General features: G+C 37.1%; 2 protein-coding genes across 2 annotated transcripts in view; one reads left to right on the forward strand and one right to left on the reverse strand.

Annotated features, from left to right (window-relative positions):
• Window positions 1–14,707: 14,707 nt before the first annotated feature.
• Window positions 14,708–25,756, reverse strand: part of LOC308244236 (uncharacterized protein) — a gene marked incomplete at both ends in the record, with an annotated part of 54,829 nt that continues 43,780 nt past the window's right edge. The window contains 2 exons of the mRNA XM_080660208.1: window positions 14,708–15,663; window positions 16,838–16,897. Of these exons, the coding sequence (XP_080516334.1) occupies window positions 14,708–15,663; window positions 16,838–16,897 (1,016 nt within the window). The remainder of the gene's footprint in view (window positions 15,664–16,837; window positions 16,898–25,756) is intronic.
• LOC308245266 (olfactory receptor 6C70-like) lies at window positions 20,233–21,171 on the forward strand (the record flags this gene model as incomplete). Its single annotated transcript, XM_080662225.1, has 1 exon — window positions 20,233–21,171. The coding sequence occupies one exon, from the start codon at window positions 20,233–20,235 to the stop codon at window positions 21,169–21,171; it is 939 nt and encodes a 312-aa protein (XP_080518351.1).

Consider the following 25,756-nt stretch of genomic DNA (forward strand, 5'->3'; position numbering starts at 1 on the left):
ATACACCATGACCAAGTAGGATTTATCCCGGGGATACAGGATGGTACAATATTTGCAAATCAATAAACGTGATACATCACAAAAACAAATTGAGAGATAAAAATCATATAGTCATATCAATTGATGCAGAAAAATCATTTGTCAAAATCCAACACCCTTTCTTTATAAAAACTCTCAGCAAGGTGGGAATAGAAGGATCATACCTCAACATAATAAAAGCCATATATGACAAACCTACAGCCAACATCATATTCAATGGGCAAAAACTAAAACCATTTCCCCTAAGAACAGGAACAAGACAGGGATGCCCACTCTCACCACTCCTGTTCAACATAGTGCTGGAAGTACTAGCCATTGCGATCAAAAAGAAGAAATAAAAGGCATCCAAACTGGAAAAGAAAAAATAAAACTGTCCTTATTCGCAGATGACATGATACTGTACCTAGAAAACCCTAAAGATTCCACCAAAAAATTATTAGACTTAATAAATGAATTCGGCAATGTAGCAGGATACAAAATTAATGCCAAGAAATCTATGGCATTTCTATACACCAATAATGAACTTACAGAAAGAGAGACTAAAAAAGCAATCCCATTTACCATCGCACCAAAAAAATTAAAATACCTAGGAATAAACTTAACTAAGGAAGTAAAAGACCTATACGCGGAAAACTACACGATACTGAAAAAAGAGATAGAGGAAGACATAAACAGATGGAAGAACATACCAAGTTCATGGATTGGTAGAATCAACATCATCAAAATGTCCATACTACCCAAAGCAATCTATAGATTCAATACACTTCCCATTTAAATACCAATGGCATATTTCACAGACCTAGAACGAACCTTCAAAAAATTCATCTGGAATAAAAAAAGACCCCGAATAGCTGCAGCAATCCTGAGAAAGAAGAACAAAGTAGGTAGGATCTCAATACCAGATATCAAGCTGTATTACAAAGCTACTGTTCTTAAAACAGCCTGGTACTGGCACAAGAACAGACATATAGATCAATGGAATAGAACAGAGAACCCAGAAACCTACCCAAACCTCTATGCCCAATTAATATTTGACAAGGAGGCATGAACATACAACGGAGTCAAGACAGTCTCTTCAACAATTGGTGTTGGGAAAATTGGACAGATACATGCAGAAAAATGAAACTAGACCACCAACTTTCACCATACACAAAAATAAACTCAAAATGGATAAAGAACTTAAACATAAGACAGGAAACCATAAAAATACTAGAGGAATCCATAGGCAGAAAAATCTCAGACATATGCCGCAGGAACTTCTTCACTGATACTGCTCCGAGGGCAATGGAAGCCAAAGAGAAAATAAACAAATGGTCTACATCAAAATAAAAAGCTTTGCACAGCAAAGGAAACCATCAATAAAACAACAAGAAGCCCACTGTATGGGAGAACATATTTGCCAATGATATCAACGATAAGGGTTTAATCTCCAACATTTACAGGGAACTCGTACAACTTAAAAAAAGAAGATAAACAACCCAATCAAAAAATGAGCAACTAATCTAAATAGACACTTTTCAAAAGAAGACACAAGGAAGGCCAAGAGACCTATGAAAACCTGCTCAAAGTCACTAATCATCAGAGAGATGCAAATCAAAACAACCATGTGGTACTATCTTACACCTGTCAGAATGGCTATCATCAAGAAATCAACAAACGACAAGTGTTGGCGAGGATGCAGAGAAAAAGGAACTCTTGCACTGGTGGTGGGAATGCAGGCTGGTGCAGCCACTGTGGAGAACAGTATGGAGTTTCCTCAAAAAACTGAAAATGGAACTCCCATTTGACCCAGTGATCCCACTTCTAGGAATATATCCCAAGTAACTAGAAACAATAATCAGAAAGGATATATGCACCCCTATGTTCATAGCAGCACAATTTATAATAGCAAAGATAAGGAAACAGCCTAAGTGCCCATCAGATGATGAGTGAATTAGAAAACTGTGGTACATCTACACAATGGAATACTATGCTGCAGTAAAAAAGAAGGAACTCTTACCATTTGCAACAGCATGGATGGAACTGGGGCGCATTATGCTAAGTGAAATAAACCAGTCAGAGAAAGATAAATATCACATGATCTCACTCATTTATGGAATATAATGAACAACATAAACTGATGAACAAAAACAGATCCAGAGATAGAGAAGCATTGATCAGACTATCAAACCTCAGAGAGAAGGTAGGGGAGGGTGGGGGTAATGGGGAGAGATCAACCAAAGGACTTGTATGCATGCATATAGGCCTAACCAATGAACACAGACACCAGAGGGGTGAGGGCATGAGTGAGGCGGTGGGGGAGCATAATGGGGGGATAAGAACACTTATGTAATAACTTAATCAATAAAGAAATTTAAAAAAACATAATTCTACTTTAAATTTATTCTCTTTATGATTATTCTTCATTCTTTGATTTTCTCAAACACTTATATGTTTCCATAATGCCCTGTGATTCATCTTTGTCACAGTAATTATATTTTACTTGTTAAATAGGTAGCATCCTTTCTGGACATTTAAATTTAAATATGAATTAAATAAAATACAAATTCATCTTTATACAAATGAATTTAAACAAACTAGGTAGCCATATTAATATTATTTCAGGAACTCAATAGTCAAATATGTCTAGTGGCTAATAAATTGAATAAAAAAATTATAGAACATTTCCATTAATGTTCAAGAAAATAAATGTTTTGGACAGTTTTTTCTCTTAAAGAATTATCTGAGTGCAGAGCATGGTTTCTGGAACTAGGTCCTGTGCAAGTGTTGCTCTGATCTTATCAAACTGTTCACCATTTCTTGTAAATGCCTCTCTCTTCTCTCTCTCTCTCTCTCTCTCTCTCTCTCTCTCTCTCTCTCTCTCTCTCTCTCTCTGTCTCTCAGCACACACACACAAACACACACAGACACACACACACACACACACACACACACACTTTGTTAAGGTTTCATCTAAATGTCATGTAATCTTTGAAATCTTCCTTGGTTGCAAAACAAGAATTAGATGCTTTCTATTCTTTGCTCTTCTAAAAGTTTGTTCTTTTACCTTATTCTATTGCAGTTGTACATATACCCTTTTCCATGAAATAGCTACCTAAAGTTGGGCTTTGGTTTACTTAATTTATATTTATATGTCTACTGAAAGGTACATAACATCAAATTTTATTATGATGTGTTATCCTTTATACATAAAAAGTGTAGGTAGTGTCCTGCCCTCACACCACACCCTCACGTGATGTCATCACAAGATGGCCGCACACACAGTGGAGACATGGCCCAGTGGCCACTCCGCCTGGTGAGACCTGGGGGTCCCTCAGCTCTGCACAGTGTGGAAGAGGCCAGTCCCAGTGTCGCTGCCACCTTGCGCAGAGGAAGCTGGTCCCGGTGGAGGAGGCGAGTAGCAGCAGGGGAGGGCAGTTGGGGGTGATCGGGACAGCAGGAAAGGGCAGTTAGGTGCAACCAGGCTGGCAGGCAGAAGTGGATAGGGGCGATCAGGCTGGCAGGGGAGGGCAGTTAGGAGCAATCAAGCCAGCCTGGGAGGGCAGTTGTGAGCAATCAGGATGTCAGGGGAGGGCAGTTGGGGTGATCAGGCTGGCAGGGGAGCAGTTAGGTGTCGATTAGGCTTGCAGGGGAGCCATTGGGATGTGAGGAGGCTGGCAGGCAGGCAAGCGGTTAGGAGCCAGTGGTCCCAGATTGTGAGAGGGATGTCCCAGATTGGAGAGGGTGCAGGCCGGGTTGAGGAACACCCACCCCCACCACCGTGCACTAATTTTGTGCACCAGGTATCTAGTATTACTATATTTGAATTACTAATAGAATTTTATTAAGAATTTTTGCATCTATCTTTAGAGATATTAGGCTGAAATTTTCTTTAATTTATTATTCTTGGTTTCAAATTAGGTAGTTAGTCTTATTTTAAAAGTTGGTAAATTTTCTCTATTCTTCTGATTTCTGGAAGAGTTGTACAGATTTGGTATAATTTCTTCCTTACAAGTTTAATGGAATTTACCAGTGAAACCAATTAAAACTGGAGTTTTATTTTTAGAAGAATTTTAACTATAAATTAAAATTCTTTAATAGATACAGAGATACTCATGTTTTCTTCCATGAATTTTGTTTTTTTATGTTTTAGAAATTAGTCCCTTTCATTTAAGTTATCAAACTTATGAGCATAGTATTGTTTGTAACTTTCCTTTTTTTTCTTTTAATGTTTGTGGAATCATAGTTATGCATTCTCCTTCATTCCTGATTGCAGTGTGTGTATTTTCTCTTTTTCTTTGGTTAGACTTACTAGATATTTATCAATTTAATTAATCGTTTTTTTTAAAAAAATCTTTGGTTTCTCTGATTTTTCTTTGTTGGCTTTTTTTTCTGTTTTTAATTCCATTTGATTCTGCTATGATATTTATTATATCTTTCCCTCCAGCTGCTTTATGCTTACTTTGCACTTCTTTCTTAAATTCTCTAAGGTGGAAATGATAATGCAGTAATAATCAGTTATTATTTAACAGGAAAGGAGTAAAGGGAAGACGCACTCCCCTGCACATGCAATGGACTAATGGACTTGAATTAACCTGATGCTGAAGTGGACCTGGCTGCAACATGGAATGGAGACTGTGGCCATTGACCCTGGTTGTCGCTCTAATGAACCCCCAACTACACTTCTTCTATTACTGGACGAAGGGAAATGGGACTTTGGAAATCAAAGGCTAGAATTCCATGGAAATAAAGCTTTCTACCATATTGCATCCTTCCTTGCGAGTCCTAGAAAATTCCTTTTCTTGAGCTATTGCAAGAACTCCACCCCCAGCAGCAACCAGGGTAGATGAGACATGCTTCTCTCCATTAACATTGGAACTGCTGGTTAAACAATAATGTCAACGGGTTCTCTCCTATTCATTTATGGAAAGACTGTGCATATAATTGATTTTTTTTTAGATTTTTGGTAGAATTCACTAGGGAAGCCATCTAGGTCTAGATCTCTTTCTTTTTTTAGTTTTTTTTTGGTAGGAAGGTTTGAAATTACATATCAACTGTGTTAACAGATATAGGGCTATACAGGTTTTATATTTTTATTGAGAGCTTTATTCTTTTGTGTTTTACAAGGATTCTGTCCATTTTTTTAAAAAATATTCTTTTTTTGCATAAATGTGCTTATAGTAGTGATGGGGTTCAGAGCAGTTCACCTCAGAAAGTGCCATTTTGGCTTGTGAATTATTTTGAGCTGAGGACAATCATGGCCCAACAAACTCGAGGAGAGGTTTTAACACCCTTCTTTTCTGCCTAAAATAATTTATATATAAAGCCTGCACCAGGAAGGCAGCTAGTACCAAAGATTACTTTCTTTTACATAAGAAAGACTTCTCCATATGGCAGGACAAAATATTTCCTTACCAAACACTTGTTCTCATCTCATTGTAAATTATCTTCCTCCTCTTTGAAGTCCAAGGCCCCAACCCATTCCTCCTTAGCTTAGAATAATATAAGCCTCAATTGTTCTACTGCCTATAGGCCTCATAGCCTGTATGTATATATAAAATTAAATTTTATTTTAGCCTGTTAATCTATCTCATGTCATTTTAATAATTTGACCAGTCAGAAGAACCTAGAAAAGTAGAAGATAAAAATTTTGTCCCTAATATCAAATTTATAAACTTTAAAATCTGTAATTTGCACCGTGTCATTTTTTTCTCTGATAATTCTAACTAGAGATACATTAATTATATTTACCTTTTCAAATAATTGACTTTGTATTTACTGTTTTCTGTGCCAAGAGTTCTGCTCTGGCCCTAACTAGCTTGGCTCAGTGCATAGAGCGTTGGCCTGTGGACTGAAGGGTCCCAGGTTCGATCCCAGACAAGGGCATGTACCTTGGTTGCGGGCACATCCCCAGCAGGGGTGTGCAAGAGGCAGCTGATCAATGTTGGTCATAGATGTTTCTAACTCTCTGTTCCTCCCCCTTCCTCTCTGTAAAAACTCAATAAAATATATATTTTTGAAAACAGTTCTGCTCTGGTGTTTCAGTGGCTATAGAACAGTCCTCAGCAAATATTGTCCAAGCAATTGTATATTTATAAGTCATAATTGAACTTTATTCTTAGAATCATACCAGAAATATATGAAAATCCATGAATTCATGAAAAAAGAAAACATATTGTAAACATTTGTGGTTATTAAGGTGCCAGGTAAATACATAGGAAGACACATTTATTTTTCCTCTCTTATGCAAATAACTTGAGTAATTAAATAAATGTAATTAGGTAAATTAAGTTTCTTGTATAGAATAATTCTGGAATACACATAAAGAATAAAAAATTAAATTGGAAAATAAGCATTTTTCAACACCTAATTAAATAACAAAACACTTAAGGAAATAACAAATGGCAACATTTATTAAAGACGTTAACTATTTAGATAGGGGAAATGGGAAGAAGCTACTACATGTAGCCAATGACACTTATGGCATCACTAGGTGTGTGCTTAAGGATATAATGCAATAAGATTTACATAGAGAGAAAGCAATAAATCAAATTCATAATGTGGGGTATTCTAAAGGACAAATAACCAGTCTACATGCACACACATATGTAAACATATACACAATAGATACAACCAGGAAATTTTAATGTGAACTGTGTTTTAGGTAATGTTAAGGGGTTTTGTTGATGGTGATGGGTTTGATACTAATATAGTGTCATGCCAAATATGTATTACTTTATTAATCTGATATTTAATTGTACTTAATTATCATTATAAGTGGTCAATATACTCTGCTGGGTGACAGAGAGTACACTGGGGTAAACGCAAGAAAGAAGGTGAAATCCATAACCTCAATAATTTTATAGGTCACTTAATTTTATAGCAATATAAATAAATAATTAGAATGTCACTTGTTACTGAGTTGACTGGAGTCCAGGGGAAGGATTTATTCATACTCTGAGGGTATCATAGTAGGCTTAAGACAAAAATAAGCATTTACCAGAGTTAAATGATAAGAAACTATATTCTAGGTAAAAATAACCTCTTTAGAATGCTATTTTCATGAAAGAAACACAAGAGTTAATGTTCCTATACATACAATTGTTATAGGGAATGATTGCATCATGGAGATGAAATTAAAAATAGTCACATAAAAATTATTGTCAAACTCCTATTTTTTCATGAGCTGAATCAATTTTGAAAGAGATAAATTAAAACATAAATTTCTCCCGTGTGAAAGACCATTTACAATGTGCCAAGAGCATTGTGATAACTACACATATATTCTATGTAATTTTTCATACTTTACATATGTGCTAGTCATTGTTCTAAGTTACATGAACAAAACTTCATAAACTTGGTAATTTTATCTCTCATTTCCATTATACAGATGAAGATAAAGAGCCATAGAGAGCTTAAGAATTTTTCCATGGAACAGACTGACAAAGGTCAGAGGGGAAGGGGATTGGGAGGGATTGGATGAGAGAAAGTAAAGAGATTAATTAGCCAAAGAACACATAGGCCATGGACACAGACAATAGTGTGGTGATAGCCAGAGGGAGGGGGTGGAGGGTTGGATGGAGGTGGTAAAGGAGAATAGGAGAATGGGGGACATCTGTAATAGTGTCACAAATAACTACGTGAATGAATGAATGAATGAATGAACGAACGAACAAAAAACAAATAATAAAACAAAAGCCGACCAGGGCTTACCTCTGGTCAACAACAAACAAAAAAAGAATTTTTCCAGAATTATCAGGGAATTGTTTTTAAATATATTTTTTATTGATTTCAGAGAGGAAGGGAGAGAGAGGGAGTGTGTTAGAAACATTAATGATGACGTTTCTCGGGATGGAGTCTGCAACCTGGGCATGTGCCCCTGACTGGAATTGAACCCGGGACCCCCCCCCCACCCCCCCAAGTCCACAGGCTGACGCTCTATCCACTGAACCAAACCAGCTGGGGCATCAGGGGATTTTTTGTGGGTGGTATTGTTAACAGTATTACAGATGTGCCCCAATTCCCACCCCTTACTTTTACCTCTTCCTCCCAGCCCTTGTCCTACCCCAGGCCTTCACCACACTATTGTCTCTACCAATTGGTTAGGAATATATGTACATAAAGCCTTTGTTAGATTTCTCCCTATCTCCAATGCCCCCACTCCCCAAGATAGGTCAGTCTGTCTTATGCCTTCATTACTATCAAGGTTTGTATAAGTGCATTCTATGATGTTCACATATTGGTGAAATCATGTAATGCATTTTCACAATGCATCCTGCCTATAAGCAACACGATTGTATTTGGATCTGTTATAATAAATCTGAGCATGTATATAATTGAGCTGACACTTAGGATAATTAAGTTTTATTGATTAAAATTACTTGTGTTCCAAACACATTGAAGATGTGCCCTGAGCTAGCTAGGGTTAGTGTGTTTTTACTATATACAGGATTGACTATGATGTTATATGAAATTATGTCTTTATTTGGAGACTAAGTAAGGTTTAAGAAAATGTTTATGAGAGTCAAATTGACAAGGTCTGGACTTGAGATGTTTAATTTTATGTATCAACTAGTGGCCTGGTGCACAAAATTCATGCACTTGGAGGTAGCGGTGGTCCCTCAGCCCAGCCTGCACACTCTTGCAGTCCGGGAACCTTTGGGTGATGTCCGACTGTTGCCTTAGGCCAGCTCCCAATGGGCCTAAGCCATCAGTTGGACATCCTTAGTGCTGCAGCAGAGGCATGAGAAGTTCCTGCCACTGTTACTGTGCTCACCAGCCGTGAGCCTGGCTTCTGGCTGAGCAGCGCTTCCCCTGTGGGAGCACACTAACCACCAGGGGGCAGCTTCTATGTTGAGCATCTGCCCCCTGGTGGTCAGTGCATGTCATAGCAACACTGCTGTTGGATCAGTTTGCATATTAGCCTTTTATTATATAGGACTAGAGGCCCGGTGCATGAAATTCATGCATGGGATGGGGTACCCTCAGCCCATACTGCACCCTCTCCAATACAGGACCCCTCAGGGGATGTCTGACTGCTGGATGTCCCCGGGATCGGGCCTAAACCAGCAGTTGGATATCCCTCTCACACTCCTGGACTTCTGGCTCCTAATTGCTCACCTGCCTGCCAGCCTGGTCACTCCTAACTGCCCCCCCTGCCAACCTGATTGCCTCTTACTGCCACTGCGTGCCGGCCTGATCGCCCCTAACTGTCAGCCACTGCCGGCAAGGTCGCCCCCAACTGGCCCCTCCCTGCTGGCCTGGTTGCTTCTTATTGCCTCCCCCACTGGCCTGGTCACCCCTTACTGCCCCCCCTGCTGGCCTGGTTGCCCCCAACTGTGCCCCTATGCTGACCTGGTCACCCCTTATTGCCCCCCCCTGCCAGCCTAGTCACCCCTCACTGTCCTCCCTGTCAGCCTAATCACCCCCACAGGCCCCCTGCCAGGCTGGTCACCCCCAATTGCACCCCCCTGCTGGCCTGGTCGCCCCTAACTGCCCCCCCCCCACTGGCCTGGTCACCCCCAACTGCTGCCCCTGCCAGCCTGGACGCCCCTCATGGCTCCTCTGCTGGCCTGGTCAGCCCTCATGGATCCCCCACTGGCCTGGTCGCCCTATGCAGCCTGCTGTTCAGTTGTTTGGTCATACCTCACTAACACCCCTGCTGTCCTGGTCGCCCTATGCAGCCTTCTGTTCAGTCGTTTGGTCGTCCCTCACTAATCCCCCTGCTGGCCTGGTTGTAGGCAACCATCTTGTGAGGGCGTGATGGTCAATTTGCATATTACTTCTTTATTATATAGGATTTGACTAGGGAATAGGATATGCATATTACATATTATTTCTGTGAGAGTGTTTCCAGATGTGATTAGCATTTGATTCTGTGCTTGAATAAAACAGATTTTCCTCACCCAAATGTGGGTGGGTATCATCCAATCCCTGAAAAACCCAAATAGAACAAAATGGCAGAGGGGTGAGGTGGTATTTGCTCTCTGTTCTTGCCCTCAACTGGGGCTTACACCATCAGTTCCCTGGATCTCAGCGTTATATCAATACTTTCCTGGGTCTCCAGCTTGCATAGCAGATTGTGGGATTTCTTAGCCTCCATCATCAAGTGGGGCAATTCCTTATCATAAATTTCATATTGGTTCTGTTTCTCTGGAGCACCCTGATTAATACAGGCACTGTATGCTTATTTCAGATAGTGATATTTCTTATGGATTAGTTCTGTTTCTCAAAGATCCCATTTTATCAATACTAATGCCTTTTTCTGTAAAGTCTAGTGTATCTGCCATTAGTCTAGCTAGAACTAATGTTTTTTGGTTAATATGTTCATGTTACATAATTTTCCATTCTGATTTTTTATATTAAAACTTAATCATCATATAATTTTATAATTCAAGTGAAAATTAGTTTGAAAAATGTTTCATCCATGTAAATTCAGTATAGTTACTGATATCTACCTTCTTGTTACTTTTTATTAATTTCATTGACCTGTTTTTATTCCTTATATTCATTTTCATGTGCCTTCATTTGGGATAATAAACATTTATTATTCCATTTTACTTCTATTGATTTCTTTGTTATATTTAATTATTTCTCAGACATTACCCTAGAGATGACAGCATGCATTCTTACCTAAATTAGTTTTCAGATTATTAAAACCTTAGACTATTTTAGCTTAATTTATCTCTTCTTGTCATTTATGTTATTGTTGTTGTGCATTTCAATTCTACATATCTCAAAGTCTTCCTGAAAAAAGATGACTAATCTGGAAAGGCAGGGTTTAAAAGAGGTTACTGAATTGGTGGCTTATAAACCAGTAAAAGATGGCTGAGAAGAGAATGTGAAGTAAAAGGTGATAAAGGCAATAACAGCTAAATGTAGACAAGGATAATACTTTTCAAATTCAGATTACAAAACAAGCAAGAAATTATATTTATTGGAAAAGGAATATATCAAGTATTTTGATCACAATGGAAAACCTAATTCAATGTTTAGTAAATAATATCATGAATAATGAAAAATTCTAGTAAATTAAATAAGAAAAAAAGAACATGCATAACTAAAAATTTCAAATTATGACTGACTAACTTAAAATTAAAACTTTTTAGACAATCTGATTATAGTGATTATGCCATGTTGGGAAAAAGAGAGCACTACAGATGATAAATATATTCTAAAACATAGGAACTTACATTTGAGATATTCAGAAATAAACCACATTTATGCCTAGAACTTACATTTATGGGAGAATTATCTGTACGTTTTACAGACTCTAATCACATGCCAAGATGATTTCTCCTTAAAAAATATTGGTGATCTTTACTAAAAAAATCCTCTACGGTAAATAATTAATACCGTGTTTCCCCGAAAATAAGACAGTGTCTTATATTAATTTTTGCTCCCAAAGACACACTAGGTCTTATTTTCAGGGGATGTCTTATTTCCATGAAGAAGAATACGGTACACATTTATTGTTAAATGAAAATAAAGGAAATTTATTACCTGTATACAGTACAGTAGTACAGTAGTTGTCAACACAAAACAGACAAACTGTGAATCCTACAGTATCAAGAATTTACTCATTTATTCAATGACAATCATGTCATCATCTTCTGGAACATCATCATAACAATCCAATTCCTGAATTTCCTGGTGAATTTCTTGTGACTCCATTTCTTTCAGAATCAGTGGACCAAATCTCTCAAGTTTAGCAATAGCACTGTCTTTAAATGAGTACTTATTGTCAAGGTAGCCTGCTCGCAGTGCATTTGCAATGCAACTGTCAGTGATTTTCTCCCATGAATTCTTCACCCAAGTCACAACTTCTTGCAGTTTAGGTTTCACAAAGTTTCCACGCTGATTTCTCTGCATTCTATTTTCAATGTAGTCATTAATTTCCATGCGCAAATTGTCTTTGAATGGCTTGTTTATTGCAATATCAAGAGTCTAGAGATAGGCTGTCATTCCTGCAGGAATCATTATCTGATCTATTTTTCTTTCGTGAAGAAATGTCTTCATGTCTTTAGCGCGGTGAGTGCTGGCTGCATCCCAGACAAGCAGACCTCTTTGGCTCCCTCGCATAACAAGCGGCAGCATTAAATCGACCCACTTCCTTATAACTGCATGTGTGGCCCAGGCTTTTTCAGTTTCAAGAATAAAAACGCCCAAAACACGTTCAATCTTTTCCTTCTTGCCCTTAGAAATGATTAAAGGTGGGATTTTAGTGCCATCCAGACGAACTGCCAAAATACAGGAAACACGTTCACTTTGGTAAGCAGTGGAGGGAATGTATGCTAAGGAGGCACCCCGCTGTTCAATTGTTGTTTGAGATGATTGGCCCATAAACACTGCAGTTTCATCCATAGCAATCATGTTGGAAAGATTGTATTTAGAGAAGTCAGCATCATCAATAAAGGACTTGAATGCAAGTGCTCGCTTAATAACTTGAGTATCTTCCAACCTAAACAATGTTGTAGATCTTCTTAAAGACAGTTCACTTCGCTGAAGGAAATTATCCAGCCAGTGTTGTGATGCTTTGAGGTCTTCGGGGGCTATGTCAAACTGTGGTGCCATTGCAAGGGCAAATTCTTGAATCTGAGCCCTATTCACAACCAAAGCCTTTGCTCTCCTGTCAACAACCCATTCACAGATCAGGTCTTCCAGCTCGGAAAATAATGGTTGCCAACCTGATCCACACTTGCGCTTTTTAGCATTTCCCTTGTCCACTTGTTCATGAGGTTACCATACTCTGCTCACCATTTTCGGACCAATCGGATACTCAACATCTTCTCTTTGCAGAAAGGAGTAAGATTTTGGCCCCAAGAGTCTTCCACGATTCCTTTCTTGTACTCCACGGAGTAGCTTTTTCTTTTTGTGCTCATTTCTATGGGTAAAAAAAAAGGAATTGGGGTATCAAGGTGGGGGGAGGGGGATCACTCAAAATGGCACAGGAGAATCAGAGGGGGGATTACCATTTTAGTAACCCCTTTTGATCCTCCTGTGTCATTTTGATTGTCCCCTCTGATCCTCCTGTTTCATTTTGATTGCCCCCTCTGATCCTCCTGTGTCATTTTAAGTGATCCCCCTCCCCCCACCCCTGTGCCACTGAACACCTTCACCAGTATCCCTCCTACCCCTTTATCAGACATTTACCCCCTGGGGCCTGCCTGGGGACTGTCACTGGGCTTGCTGGGGCCTGGATCTGGACTGGAGCAGGGTCTGCCACTGACTGAGAACCTTCAGTCATGAAGGCGGCCGCGAGCATCAGGTACTGTCACCAGAGACAGACCAGCACTCACCACCTTCGCCGCGTCCCGTCCGCTCTAATCCTCCTGTTCTTCTACACGCATCTGAGAAAGTCTCCTCCTCTCTCCCGCCCCACGCTCGCTCACCACTCACTCCGACCTCCACTCCGGTTCCACACAGCAGTGACGTCAGGACTCCGCGTAACGTCACTGGTTGCTAGACGCCAGTCGGGGCGGCCCTAGCGACCAGTTTACGGTAAATTAATTTTCATTCCGAAACAGAGCCTGGGCCTTATTTTCGGGGGATGCCTTATATTTCACTCAGAAGGAAACCTGTAAGTAGGTCTTATTTTCGGAGGATGTCTTATTTTCGGGGAAACCCGGTAGATGGTAGACATTTAAATATCTATTAAGTAAAACATTTCAGAATAGCTCAATGATAAATTAGTGGTTTACCTTAAATGTTATAAGCAAACTCATCCTTATTGAGATATAACAGAATCAAAATTAATCAGAATAGTAAGAGAAACTCAGGTTTTATTTTTATTAGATTGGCTCAAAATTATACATACATATTTTTTCTCATTTCCTTGCTCTTAAAATTTCTAAAACTTTGATAATGTTTTAGGATTATTAAATCAACTTTATCAAAATGGATATACAAACAAAATTATCAAGAAAAAATATAATAAATTGTTTAAGTAACCATTTTCCCTGAAATCATATCTATGATACAAATATATTTAAGATCCTGTTCATTCTACAAATGCTACATAAACTTATATAATTGTCTAGTCAAGAATATACTATATAAAGTTTTCTTCCTTCCTATCTTTTATTTCATTTCTTTGCTATTTTTCAAATATTTCTTATAAATAACTAGTTTTATAAAATGTACTTTAAAACAAAAATCATATTTTTAATAAACAAACATTTTCAAAGATGAGCATCAACACTCTTGCAAATCTGTTACAGTTTCCTTTTAATTATTTTAAATAGAAAGTGCACCAATCAGTAGTATTACAGAAAATATAAATGAATATTAGTTTTAACTAGGTTACCAATGATCACAAATAAAGTACAGTAGTAAACTTTGCATTGCATGCAACATTAAATATAGTTCAAATTAAATAATATTTCATAGTCTTGACTAATTAGAATTGAAAGACCAAAAAAGACAGATTAAAAATTTAGTTCAATTTCTTTTACATGTCCAGAGGGAAAGAAAATGAGGTCAGAAAAAATATCTCTATTAAAGAAAGTAAAGAAAATTAATGTAGAACAATGATTTCTATGAAAATAAAGCTTCAAAGAGATAAAGGTAAACATCCTAGAAAAGAAAGGGGAAAAAGGAGAAACTATGTATGGAAGATACTATTAGATATATTGTTATTATTAGGGCCTCCTTTGTTCATTTCTTTTGTATAGGGAGTGCAATAGGACATTCATTTCTTTGAGAAAAAAATAACCCTGTGGATCATACTCATGAAGGCTTTTTTCACTTGTTGGTTCCGTAAAGTGTAGATGAAAGGGTTCAAAAGTGGCGCAACTGAAGTATTGAGCACGGAAATTCCCTTGGAAAAAGATATCTTTTCTTTGACTGATGGATTAACATACATGAAAATACAGCTGCCATAAGAAAGGGATATCACAATCATGTGAGAAGAACATGTCGAAAAAGCTTTTTTCCTCTGACTAATTGAAGGGAATTTTAAAATGGTCAAGGCAATAAAGGCATATGATATTATCACCATTATCAATGTGATCACAAGTGTCACCAAAGCAGAGATGAATCCCATCAGCTCAAGAGTCTGTGTGTCTGTGCAGGAGATCTGCATAAGAGGAATAGAATCACAGTAGAAATGCTCAATAATATTGGAGGCACAGAAGTCAAGGTCCAGGCCTAAGATGAGTGGTGGAAAGATGACCAAAAATCCAGCAAGCCAACAACTGAGGACAAGCTGTGTGCAGATTTTATTGCTCATGATGACTGTGTAATGCAGGGGCTTACAGATGGCAACATAGCGGTCATAGGACATAGCTGCCAGCAAGTAAAATTCAGATGCTCCAAAAAGGAAGGCAAAAAACACCTGAGTGAAACAACAATTATAGGAAATGGTTTTGTCCCCTGTTGCCATAGTAACCAAAAATTTAGGAATGCATGTGCTAGTATAGGAAATTTCTAAGAAGGAAAAATTCCGAAGGAAAAAATACATGGGGGTCTTGAGGTGAATATCCACCAGGGTGAGTGTGATGATGATCAGATTGCCAGTGATGCTTAGCATGTAAATGAGAAGCAGGAAGATGAATAACACAACTTTGCATTGTGGGTCATCAGTCAAACCTGCCAGTATAAACACTGTCACTGCCGTATTATTTCCCATTACTATACTTGCTATATCTGAATAGGGACAAAGAAGAAAATGATGGTCCCAATGGAAAAATAACCACGATAACTAGTGTTGAAAGTCAAGTTAGCAAAGTGATGTTTCAGATAGAAAAATACATTGCTCTTTTATGTTTTAAAAATGGGTGTTGGCAGGGAAAAATAGTTAAAACTGTAGTTTGAAATTGTACTAGAGAATAACCTATATAGCAATAGTAATTGTTGATTGTTTTTGTGTGGGTAAATTAGAGGGATTAGAGAGACTTTCAAAGCATAGGGAAATGGTTTTTCTCTTTTGCTATTACGCAAGAGTCGGGGTAGCTTGCCATTTCCTGTCTGAATAAGAAATTTTCATGCTGGAATCAAAATGATGTCACTACAAGCTCATATTTTGCCTCACACATACACTTACCACAAACCTAGCCATCATCAATAAACAGGTTTAGTATACATTTTACTATTTTACTCAACTAAGTAAATTCAAATGCCTGATTCTTGTCTCATTTATTTTCATGGTTAATGAGATCCAATTCCAGGTAAGTGATTAGGAGGTATTGGGGGGAAAAATTCTGTTCGCGATAGTATGTCCATCCCCTCAATCTCTGTTGTAAGCCAGAATTTACCAATTTGTACCCCAGAACAAAATCAGCAAGCACAGTCTGGTAATGTCAGTCTGTGTAAGAAGAAACTACAGTTTTGTTTAGTAAAAAGTGAGAATAAGAAATATAAAAGCAGAGAGAAATCGCCGGGGCTGGGTAGGTCAGTTGGTTAGAGTGTTATCTTAATACACCAAGTTTGGGGGTTCAATCCCCAGTCAGGGCAGGCACATAGAAGAATCAACCAAGGAATGCATAAATAAGTGGAACAACAAGTCGATATTTCTTTCACCTTCTTCTCTCTCTCTAAAAACAATTTTTAAAAATTTATTTAAAAAAGATGCAGAGATAAGCATATAAATATGGATTCATTAAATCATACGAGATGAAAAGAGTAAAGAGAAAGATAAGAACAAAGATAAAGCTTTATGGGAGCCTAGAGAGGTAAGAAAGGTTTTTGAGAGATAGGATAGTGAATTTGAGGGGAAAAGTAAAAAGAAGATTAAAAATATGTAAATTAGTAAGTAAAAATTGTAAAGAGGAACTATTTACCAATGCAACTTCTCTCCATCTGCTGCCTTTCTTATACTTACCTTTTTGTTCTTTGTCTAAAATACAGACTGAAACAGAAACAGTTTTGAGATCATCATAGCCTGAAAGAGAAGAGGATTATTTGGCAAATTTCAAACACATAATAAATCACAGAAGAGTGTGACACAAATTTTAAGATGTATATATTTTCTTATCATAAAACTATTCAAATGTTTGGCAAACACACAGTTAAAGAAATATCTATAGATGACTAGTCTCAACATGAGGCATATATTAAGAGAGACAGATTGTTCAGGTTTGCACAGCTACTAAGTTGGACATCAGCATTAAGATTTCCAAAGTTGTCTCCTTAAAAGTACAGCATTTTGTACAAAGTACTATGGGCCAGATAATAGCTTATTTCTTTAAAATAAAAAAGTTTAATCATATCTCTACAAAAAATTCTTTCCTCAGTATCTTCATCATCTATCACATGAAATGATTAAGGCCTTGTGATTAAATAATGTTTTCTGTTTGAGAATACAAAAATTATTATTTCTAACTTATTTAAAACATGAATTATCATTAAAAAGGCATGTATAAAAATAAAAATAAACTTTTAAGGACAAATAATTGTTGGTTCAATAATATCTAGATGAGTTCACAGGAGGAAAGTTGGATTTAAAGTTAGGTCTTAGAATATAAAAAAATGAGAGAAGGTATTCATTTCTTAGAGAGGAAACAGCCTGAACAGAGATAAAGTGAAGAGTGATTTCATTAAAGGAAATTATTAGAGTTTTATTATCAAAATCATGTATGTTTAACATGTAGAGATTTATGAGTGAAAACAAACTAGCCTTTCTCCCTGGACATTCCTTCCACATGCAGATAATTGTGAAGCTGCCTGTTACAAAATTTTCCTCATTTACACAACTTACCATAATGGCAACACTGTAGAAAAGTTATATTTAAATCACCCAAATAAGAATTTTATCACGTCAAATAATTTCTTTGTCCAACTTCCACAGTTGTGCACACGAACTATCTCCCAACATACACTGTAACATAAACAACAACAAAGTTGACAAAATGAAATCATTAGAAGTCAGGCCTATGAATGCAGGTATATTTCTTTGTATTAGATATTGTCAATATTAGATAGATTTCAAAAAGAAAAAGGATTTCAATACTAAACATTCATTATATTTCATTTGTCTTCACCATTTTCCCTATGTTAAAATTTAAAAGGTTGAGGAGGAAATAAGGTTAAAGGTGAAAATAGAACAAATGTGAGATAAAATATACCTAACCGGAAACATTGCCATTACTTTTGAGAAATATTGTTTTCATCTTTTCAAGTCTACCAAAAACAGTTAAAAACTCACTTTTTAAAATAAGATATACCCAAGATTTATTCGGACAAAAAGTCTCTTGTTTCAATATTTAGATCTCTTATCATCAGCTGAACAGAACACACCAATGTTCCATTTTCTAAATGGATTTCACTCTCTTCTACAATCTATGATTTTGTTTTTAGGCCATACTTTAGAAAAAGTTTGATTAACTATTTTATTACAGATTTTTAGGCTAGTGAATTGAAATTTCCCATTATGTGTTGAATATTCTAAGTATTACAGATTAATCAACACTTGATCCCAGGTAGATTTATGTTTTCTGTGCTCTAAAGAAAAATTATGTAGTTTACAAAGAATTCTCATGTGGATATGAGATTCTTGAACAACATTTCCCAAAGCAAACTAATTTATATGTTGTTATAGAAGTGTTCTCCCCAGGCACTAAATTACTTTTAAAGTATAAATATATATTTTTAAAAATTAGTTTTTACTACGTCTCCAGAGAATTCAGTATATATTTCCCTAATAGACATGTGACCTACCACACATTTGTGCCTTGAAATCCAAGATAAAGATTTGAAAGAAAAAGTAAAGTTTATGTTAGTTAATAATAAAATGTGGGAATATGAGATGGACAATTTAGCCTGGCAGAAAATATTGTACCTCAAGCTAAGTGCACCATTCTTTTATAGTTCTCTAGACACACTTAAAAGAATGCCCTTGGCCATGCAGGGCCCTGTCTCCATCCTAAGCTCATTAGGATTGGATGTGGAGACCAGGCAAGGACCTTGAGAGGCCACTGGCAACCAGGAGCTGATCAGGCTTAAATCAGATGGGGGAGCAACATACAACAGATGCCCCTCGTTACAGAATTATAGAAACCTCGATTCAATTTAGGTCTTAAGTGAGATGACAGGGATGACTGAGGCTGTAGTTGGGACTCAAAACAGGAAAATTCCTGGCAGTTGTGAATAAAAGAGTCCAGGCCTCAGTCCCAGGAACCCCAAGTGCAAGCAGCAAATGGGATCTCTGCAACTCACCCCAGAGAAGTCCCCCCCCCGCTTTTTGGTTCCACCAGAGTCGCCAGAAAATGAAACTGGGCAAACAGTTGATTTGAGCCAATTTAGCAGAAGCAGGGTTGAATCACACATGAATGTTTATTCCAATTATGCTGGCAGGATGGGAGAGCAGCAGGTTATCCACAAAACTCTGCTCTACCCCACCCCCATAAGGCAGCTGCTTCTATTGGGTAAAAGGACAAAGGTTCCATGGGAAAGTGGGAATTATAGGCATGGGGAAGCAGACAAGGTATAACGGTTACAGGCTATAAGGATTGGGCGTGGGAGGGTCACAAGGGGAAGGCACCTCTAGGACCAGATTGTTTAAACAACAATGTTGTTACTCTTTCCATGATGATAGGCAGTTCTTGGGAAAGGAGGTTAACTCCCATGCCCGGGGGCATTCAACTCCCAGCCAGGTTAGAATGTGCTATCTCTAATCAGAACAGAACAAGTGGAGTTAACAGAGCCTAATTAATATTTCACAGAGCATGATTAATATTTCTTATAATTATAGCCAGTCTCCACTCTTCTATTTCTGCTCCTAGCACCTGTACTGAAAGGTCCCAGGTTTGATTCCTGTCAAGGGCAAAAATATGAAATCAAAACTTTTTAGAATTTAACTATGGATCTTAATTCATTATATACTGGTATAATTTTATTTTTATGGAGTTAATAATTAAAAATGAATGGATTACCTTTGAATTTCAAACCAATATTTTATCTAACTTATTTCTCAAATGGAAACATGTGAAATTAATTACAAACGTCTAGAAGTTTTATTGTAAGGATAAAACTCACACAACTATTTTGGATTTTGCTGGTCAATTTCAAAAACTGAGTTGACTTCAATGGTGATTTTTAAAATAGTTTCTATTGCATAGTTCTGGATCATATGTTCAAAATCACAGAGTATTACCCTATAAATGAGTCTGTTTGTGAATATGGATACTTTTATATATTATTCCCAGGTTATAAAACTATTCATGTAGTTTCTTATTTTTGTATCTTTTTATTTCTAGAATTTGAAATCTCAGAAGAGAAATGGAGAATCATACAAAGCAGATAGAGTTTCTCCTTCTGGGACTGACAGATAATTCACAGTTACAGATTGTAATTTTTTTCTTTCTATTTCTGAATTATATGTTGAGCATGATAGGAAACTTAACCATCATTGCCCTCTGTCTACTGGATTCCCATCTCATGACCCCAATGTATTTCTTCCTCCGAAATTTCTCTTTTCTGGAAATTTCATTCACAAGTGCTTGCATCCCCAGATTCCTAATCACCATTGTAACCAGAAAAAAGACCATTTCCTATAATGGTTGTATATCTCAGTTATTTTTTTACATATTCTTGGGTGCTACAGAATTTTTCCTTTTGGCGGCTATGTCCTATGACCGCTATGTTGCCATCTGCAAACCTTTGCATTATACGTCCATCATGAGCAGCAGAGTTTGTCATCAGCTTATACTCAGTTCTTGGGCAACTGGATTCCTGGTCAGTTTCCTTTTATTGATTTTGATTCTTAATTTGGATTTCTGTGCTTCAAATATAATTGATGATTTCATTTGTGACATTTCTCCTGTCTTGCAGCTTTCTTGCTCAGACACACACTTAGTGGAACTGATTACTTTTTTCTTAGCTGTGATGACCCTTATTGTCACATTGTTACTAGTAATCCTTTCTTACTCTTACATCATCAAGACAATCCTAACATTCCCTTCAGCTCACCAAAAGAAAAAAGCCTTTTCTACCTGCTCTTCTCACATGATTGTTATAACCATCACTTATGGTAGTTGTATATTCATCTACATAAGGCCATCAGCAAATGAAAGAACCACTTTAAGCAAAGGAGTAGCTGTGCTCCATACTTCAGTTTCTCCTCTGTTGAACCCATTCATTTATACTCTGAGGAACCAGCAAGTTAAACAAGCTTTCAGAGATGTATTTAGAAAGGTTCTTCCTGCTTTAGACAAGTAATATTATTTATTAAAAGAATTAACATAAAACATAAAGTAACATGGAACAAAACCAATTTTGCCTCTTCTAGTTTAAGAATTAATCTCTAGTAATTTAGTTAGATTTTTTTAGTTTACTCAAGCTTAGAAACTCTCTCTATTGTATACGTTCTGAATTTAATGTTCTTTTCTTCAAAGTGAAATCTTACTATGCTAGAAATATAGAATTGCAAAATTTATTTTCTCTAAAAGCATGTTAGAATAAAATGAATGAATAATTTTGATTTTATTATAGACTATAAGTTCTCTAAGAGCTGTAAATAAATATGCCATATTTTATTTAAAAGCCATGTTCTTTAAAATGTTTAGATAAAATGAAATTTGCCATTATGAAAAATGCTTAAGGTGCTTCAAGAGATTTTGTACTTTAAAATAATAATTTAAAGAATTATTTTATAAAGTGATCTTTTGAAATATCAATTGTCAACATAGTAATAAAGCATAATTTCCTTTTAAATGAATCATACATTTCATTTGTGTGATTTTATTTAGGTTATTATTTGGGTAGATTTAAAAAATTTCAATAAAAATAAAACATGATTTAATAGACAAGTAGTTGATTTCTCACACAAATTTTCAAGAACATATAAGCAAGTTTAATCTCTTGAACATGCCAAATAATATGTTAAATAAGCAGAAATAGATGATGAATTTTATGACCTGTTATATTATTATTAGTTTTTAATTCTGTGTTGTTTCCTGCTCTCAATGATATAAAATATCAGTTTCTCAAAATTCAAATGACTGCTTTAAAAATAAAACTGCATTTATTTGCAAAGACATATGCACCCCTTTGTTCATTGAAGCATTATTCACGGTTGCCAAGACACGGAAATAACCAAAATATCCTTTGATAGATGATTGGATAAAGAAGATGTGGTACATATGTAGCTGGACAATCAATGGGTCCATGCTGCCTGGTACTACTTGAGCCAATTTAGCAGAAACAGGATTGAATCATAAATGAGGGTTTAGTCAATGAGTCTTTAAAGGGCTAGTGATAACCAAAGGGCTGGGAATTTTCAAAAGCCTGGGGGTCTTCAAAGGGCTGGCAGCTCTGGTTTCTGCAACAAAGTTGTTAATCTTTCCATGAGAATAAGCAGCTCCCTGATGAGGAGGATGGGCTGCATTTTCAGGTGAGCTCCCAGGTCCCTCAGTCAGCTGCCAACCAGGTTAGAATGTGCCTTCTTTAATTAGAATAAAACAATCACAGTTAACAGAACTTGATTAATATTTCTTACAATTATAGCTGGTTCCTAATATTCTATTTCTGCCCCTATCACAGATACACGATGGAATACTACTCAGTCATAAAAAGATGAAATACTGCCATTTGTAATAACATGGATAGACCTTGAGAATATTATGTTAGGCATAATTAAGTCAGACAGAAAAAATCAAGTACTATAAGATTTCATCCCTATGTGGGATATAAAACTTAAAGCAACAAGTGAAAAAACTGGAAAAACAAACAAAAAGTCATAGACACAGACAACAGTATAGTGTTTATCAGAGGGAAGTGAGCGGGGAGGTAGTAAAGGGTAAAGGGGATCCAATATATAGTAATGGAACATTTGACTTTGGGTAGTGTGCACACAATGCAATATACAGATGGTATACTATGGAATTGTACACTGGAAACCTGTATAATTTTATTAACTAACTAGAGGCCTGGTGCACAAAATTCATGCACCGGGTGGGGGGTGTTCCTCAGCCCAGTCTGCACCCTCTCCAAACTGGGACCCCTCAAGTGCAGTCAGACATCCCTCTCACAATCCAGGACTGCTGGCTTGCAATTGCTCACCTACGTGCCTGCCTGATTGCCCCTAACTGCTTCTGCCTGCCAGCCTGATCACCCTCTAACCACTCCCCTGCCAGCCTGATCACCCTCTAACCACTCCCCTGCCAGCCTGATTGACGCCTAACTGTTCCCCTGCTAGCCCTATTGCCCCTAACTGCCCTCCCCTACAGGCCTGGTCACCCCTAACTGCCCTCCCCTGACAGCCTGGCTGCCCCCAACTGCCCTCCTCTGCTGGCCCAGTAACCCTTAACTTCCCTCCCTGGCCAGCCTGGTCTCCCCTAACTGACCTCCACTGCAGGCCTGGTCACCCCCTACTCCCCTCCCCTGCAGGCCTAGGTGCCCCCCAACTGCCCTCCCCTGCAGGCCTGGTTCCCCCCAACTGCCCTCCCCTGCAGGCCTGGTTCCCCCAAACTGCCCTCCCCTGCAGGCCTGGGTCCCCCTCCAACTGTCCTCCTCTGCAGGCCTGGTCACCCCCAACTGCCCTCTTCTGCAGGCCTGATCACCTCCAACTGCCCTCGCTTGCAGGCCTGGTCCCTCTCAACTGCCCTTTCCTGCTGGTCTGATTGCCCACAACTTCCCTCCCCTGCTGGCCATCTTGTGGTGGCCATCTTGTGTCCACATGGGGATGGCCATTTTTGACCACATGGAAGCAGCCATCTTGTGTGTTGGAGTGGAGGTCAATTTGCATATTACTCTTTTATTAGATAGGATGTCATCCTAATAAATTTAATAAAAAGAAAAAAATGACAAAACTGTCTTATTTCCTCCAAAACTTGAGTAGGAAATTATATTTTTCTTCTTTAAGTGTTAGCTCTTAGAACACAAAGATGCCACAACTCTTATATAGTTGTCCTAATGTAGATGCCATTATAACAGTTGGTTTAAGCCATAGTGGTGATTAAGCTATTAGCACAAGATTATCTTCTATGTGTGCCAGTGATATTTGTTCTTGTCTATGTTTAGAGTTATCATACATTTCCCTAGTCAATATTTTTAAAAATATTTATTAATTTTCATGACAATAGGAAAATATGAATGGGTTAACTAAAGTTTATTACTAGATTATCAGTGGACTTCTATTTTCACAATAACATAATAAGAAAAAGATCTTTAGAAAGATATATGCAGTTAAAAAGACTATTTCTCAAACATAAAGATAATGATTGTTGCTGCCAATATGCCTAGAATAACTGCAGGATGTAAATAGATGGAGTGGTATGCTGCATAAACTCCCCATAAGTTTTTGTTATCTGTACAGCCTCATTAGATAAGAAATAAAGCAATGTGTTGTGTTCTGTATTCCACATTCACCTCTGTGGCAGATAAGATTTTCGTAAATGACAGTAACACAACAGTATCTTCCATCCAACATTCTCTTACTATATGACTTTGACCCTCCTTCCAAGAAGAGATAGGGTAAATTGTTTCTCTTGAATTTGGGCAGAAGCTAGTGACTACGCCAACTAGTAGAGCTGATGTCATGTGATTCCAAGGCAAGATCATAAAACGAATACATTTCCTGTCTAGATCTCTTTATTTTGAGACACTTATCCTTGAAATCCAACCACCATGCTGTGGAAAAACCACAAACTGTCTCTAAGAAGAGAACACATAGAGAAGTGCATATTAAAAAACCAAAAACTGAGGCCTCAAACTAACAACTAGATTCAGCTGTAAGACATGTGAGGGAGGTGTTTTAAGGTGACTCCAGTTTTCAGTCTTCCAAGTTTTTCATGTGAGCCCTCAGACATCAGGAAGGAGAAATAAGACTTGCTATACCCTCTGTATAAATTCCTGACGACAGAATCTGTGAGCATAGTAAATGGTTGCTTTATGCAATAAAGCATTGAAGTAGTTTTTAATAGTGGTCTCTGACATATAGGCGCTTTCAATAGACAATTTTTTTTCCTATAGAAATTATACCAAAAGTAATTCACATCTCAAAGTAGTAACATGCAATCAATTAATCTTTCCAATTAATAGAAATATAGCTTATATTTTTCAAAATTCACCAAAATGGATACTTAATATTTGTGCATTTCAGTTAATATAAATTTTACTTAAGAAAGCATTGTTAAAAAATTGAATTCTAGATATTAGCTTATTATAGTGGTATGGATTATCAATTCTGTAAATGCTTTGTTATACCCAAGGCTTATGCAAGTTGGCATTGAAGAAAATGATACTGAAGTTTGTCATCCTAAGAGTAAGAAATCACAAGCACAGACAGAAAGTTTTTAAAAGTACTCTGTATAGTGTTGTATTAGAATTAGAGGTATCAATATGAACACATCATATATATATATAAATACATACATAAATGTCTATATACAGTATATATGCACACTGTCTTCTGAGAGGGCTTACAAGCAACAACCCACCAATATAACTAGTACCCACATCTTGGTTTTTAAATATCATTATTAACTGAAAGAAATCTGAGATTCTTGGAGAAATGGTTGTCTTAGGGCTAAATCAAGAAAAGTAAAAGAGAGCTTAAATTATTTTGTTATAGGGAAGTACTCAAAAACTTAGAAGTACATATAAACAAAGTTCAGAAGCTAAGTAAATGAGGTTCTGACTTAACCATATTTGAATAATTTTTATATCAACATAAAATGTTAATATTAATGGATTATAACTTATTGAGTAAACTAAGAATCTTTTAGTCAATTCTGCTTTACAATAAATAAATAATATACACTGGAAAAATATTGTCTTTATAGCAAAACTAGAGGCCCATGCA

This window comes from Plecotus auritus, assembly GCF_963455305.1.
Source record: "Plecotus auritus genome assembly, chromosome: 3".
NCBI classification, from domain to species: Eukaryota; Metazoa; Chordata; class Mammalia; order Chiroptera; family Vespertilionidae; genus Plecotus; species Plecotus auritus.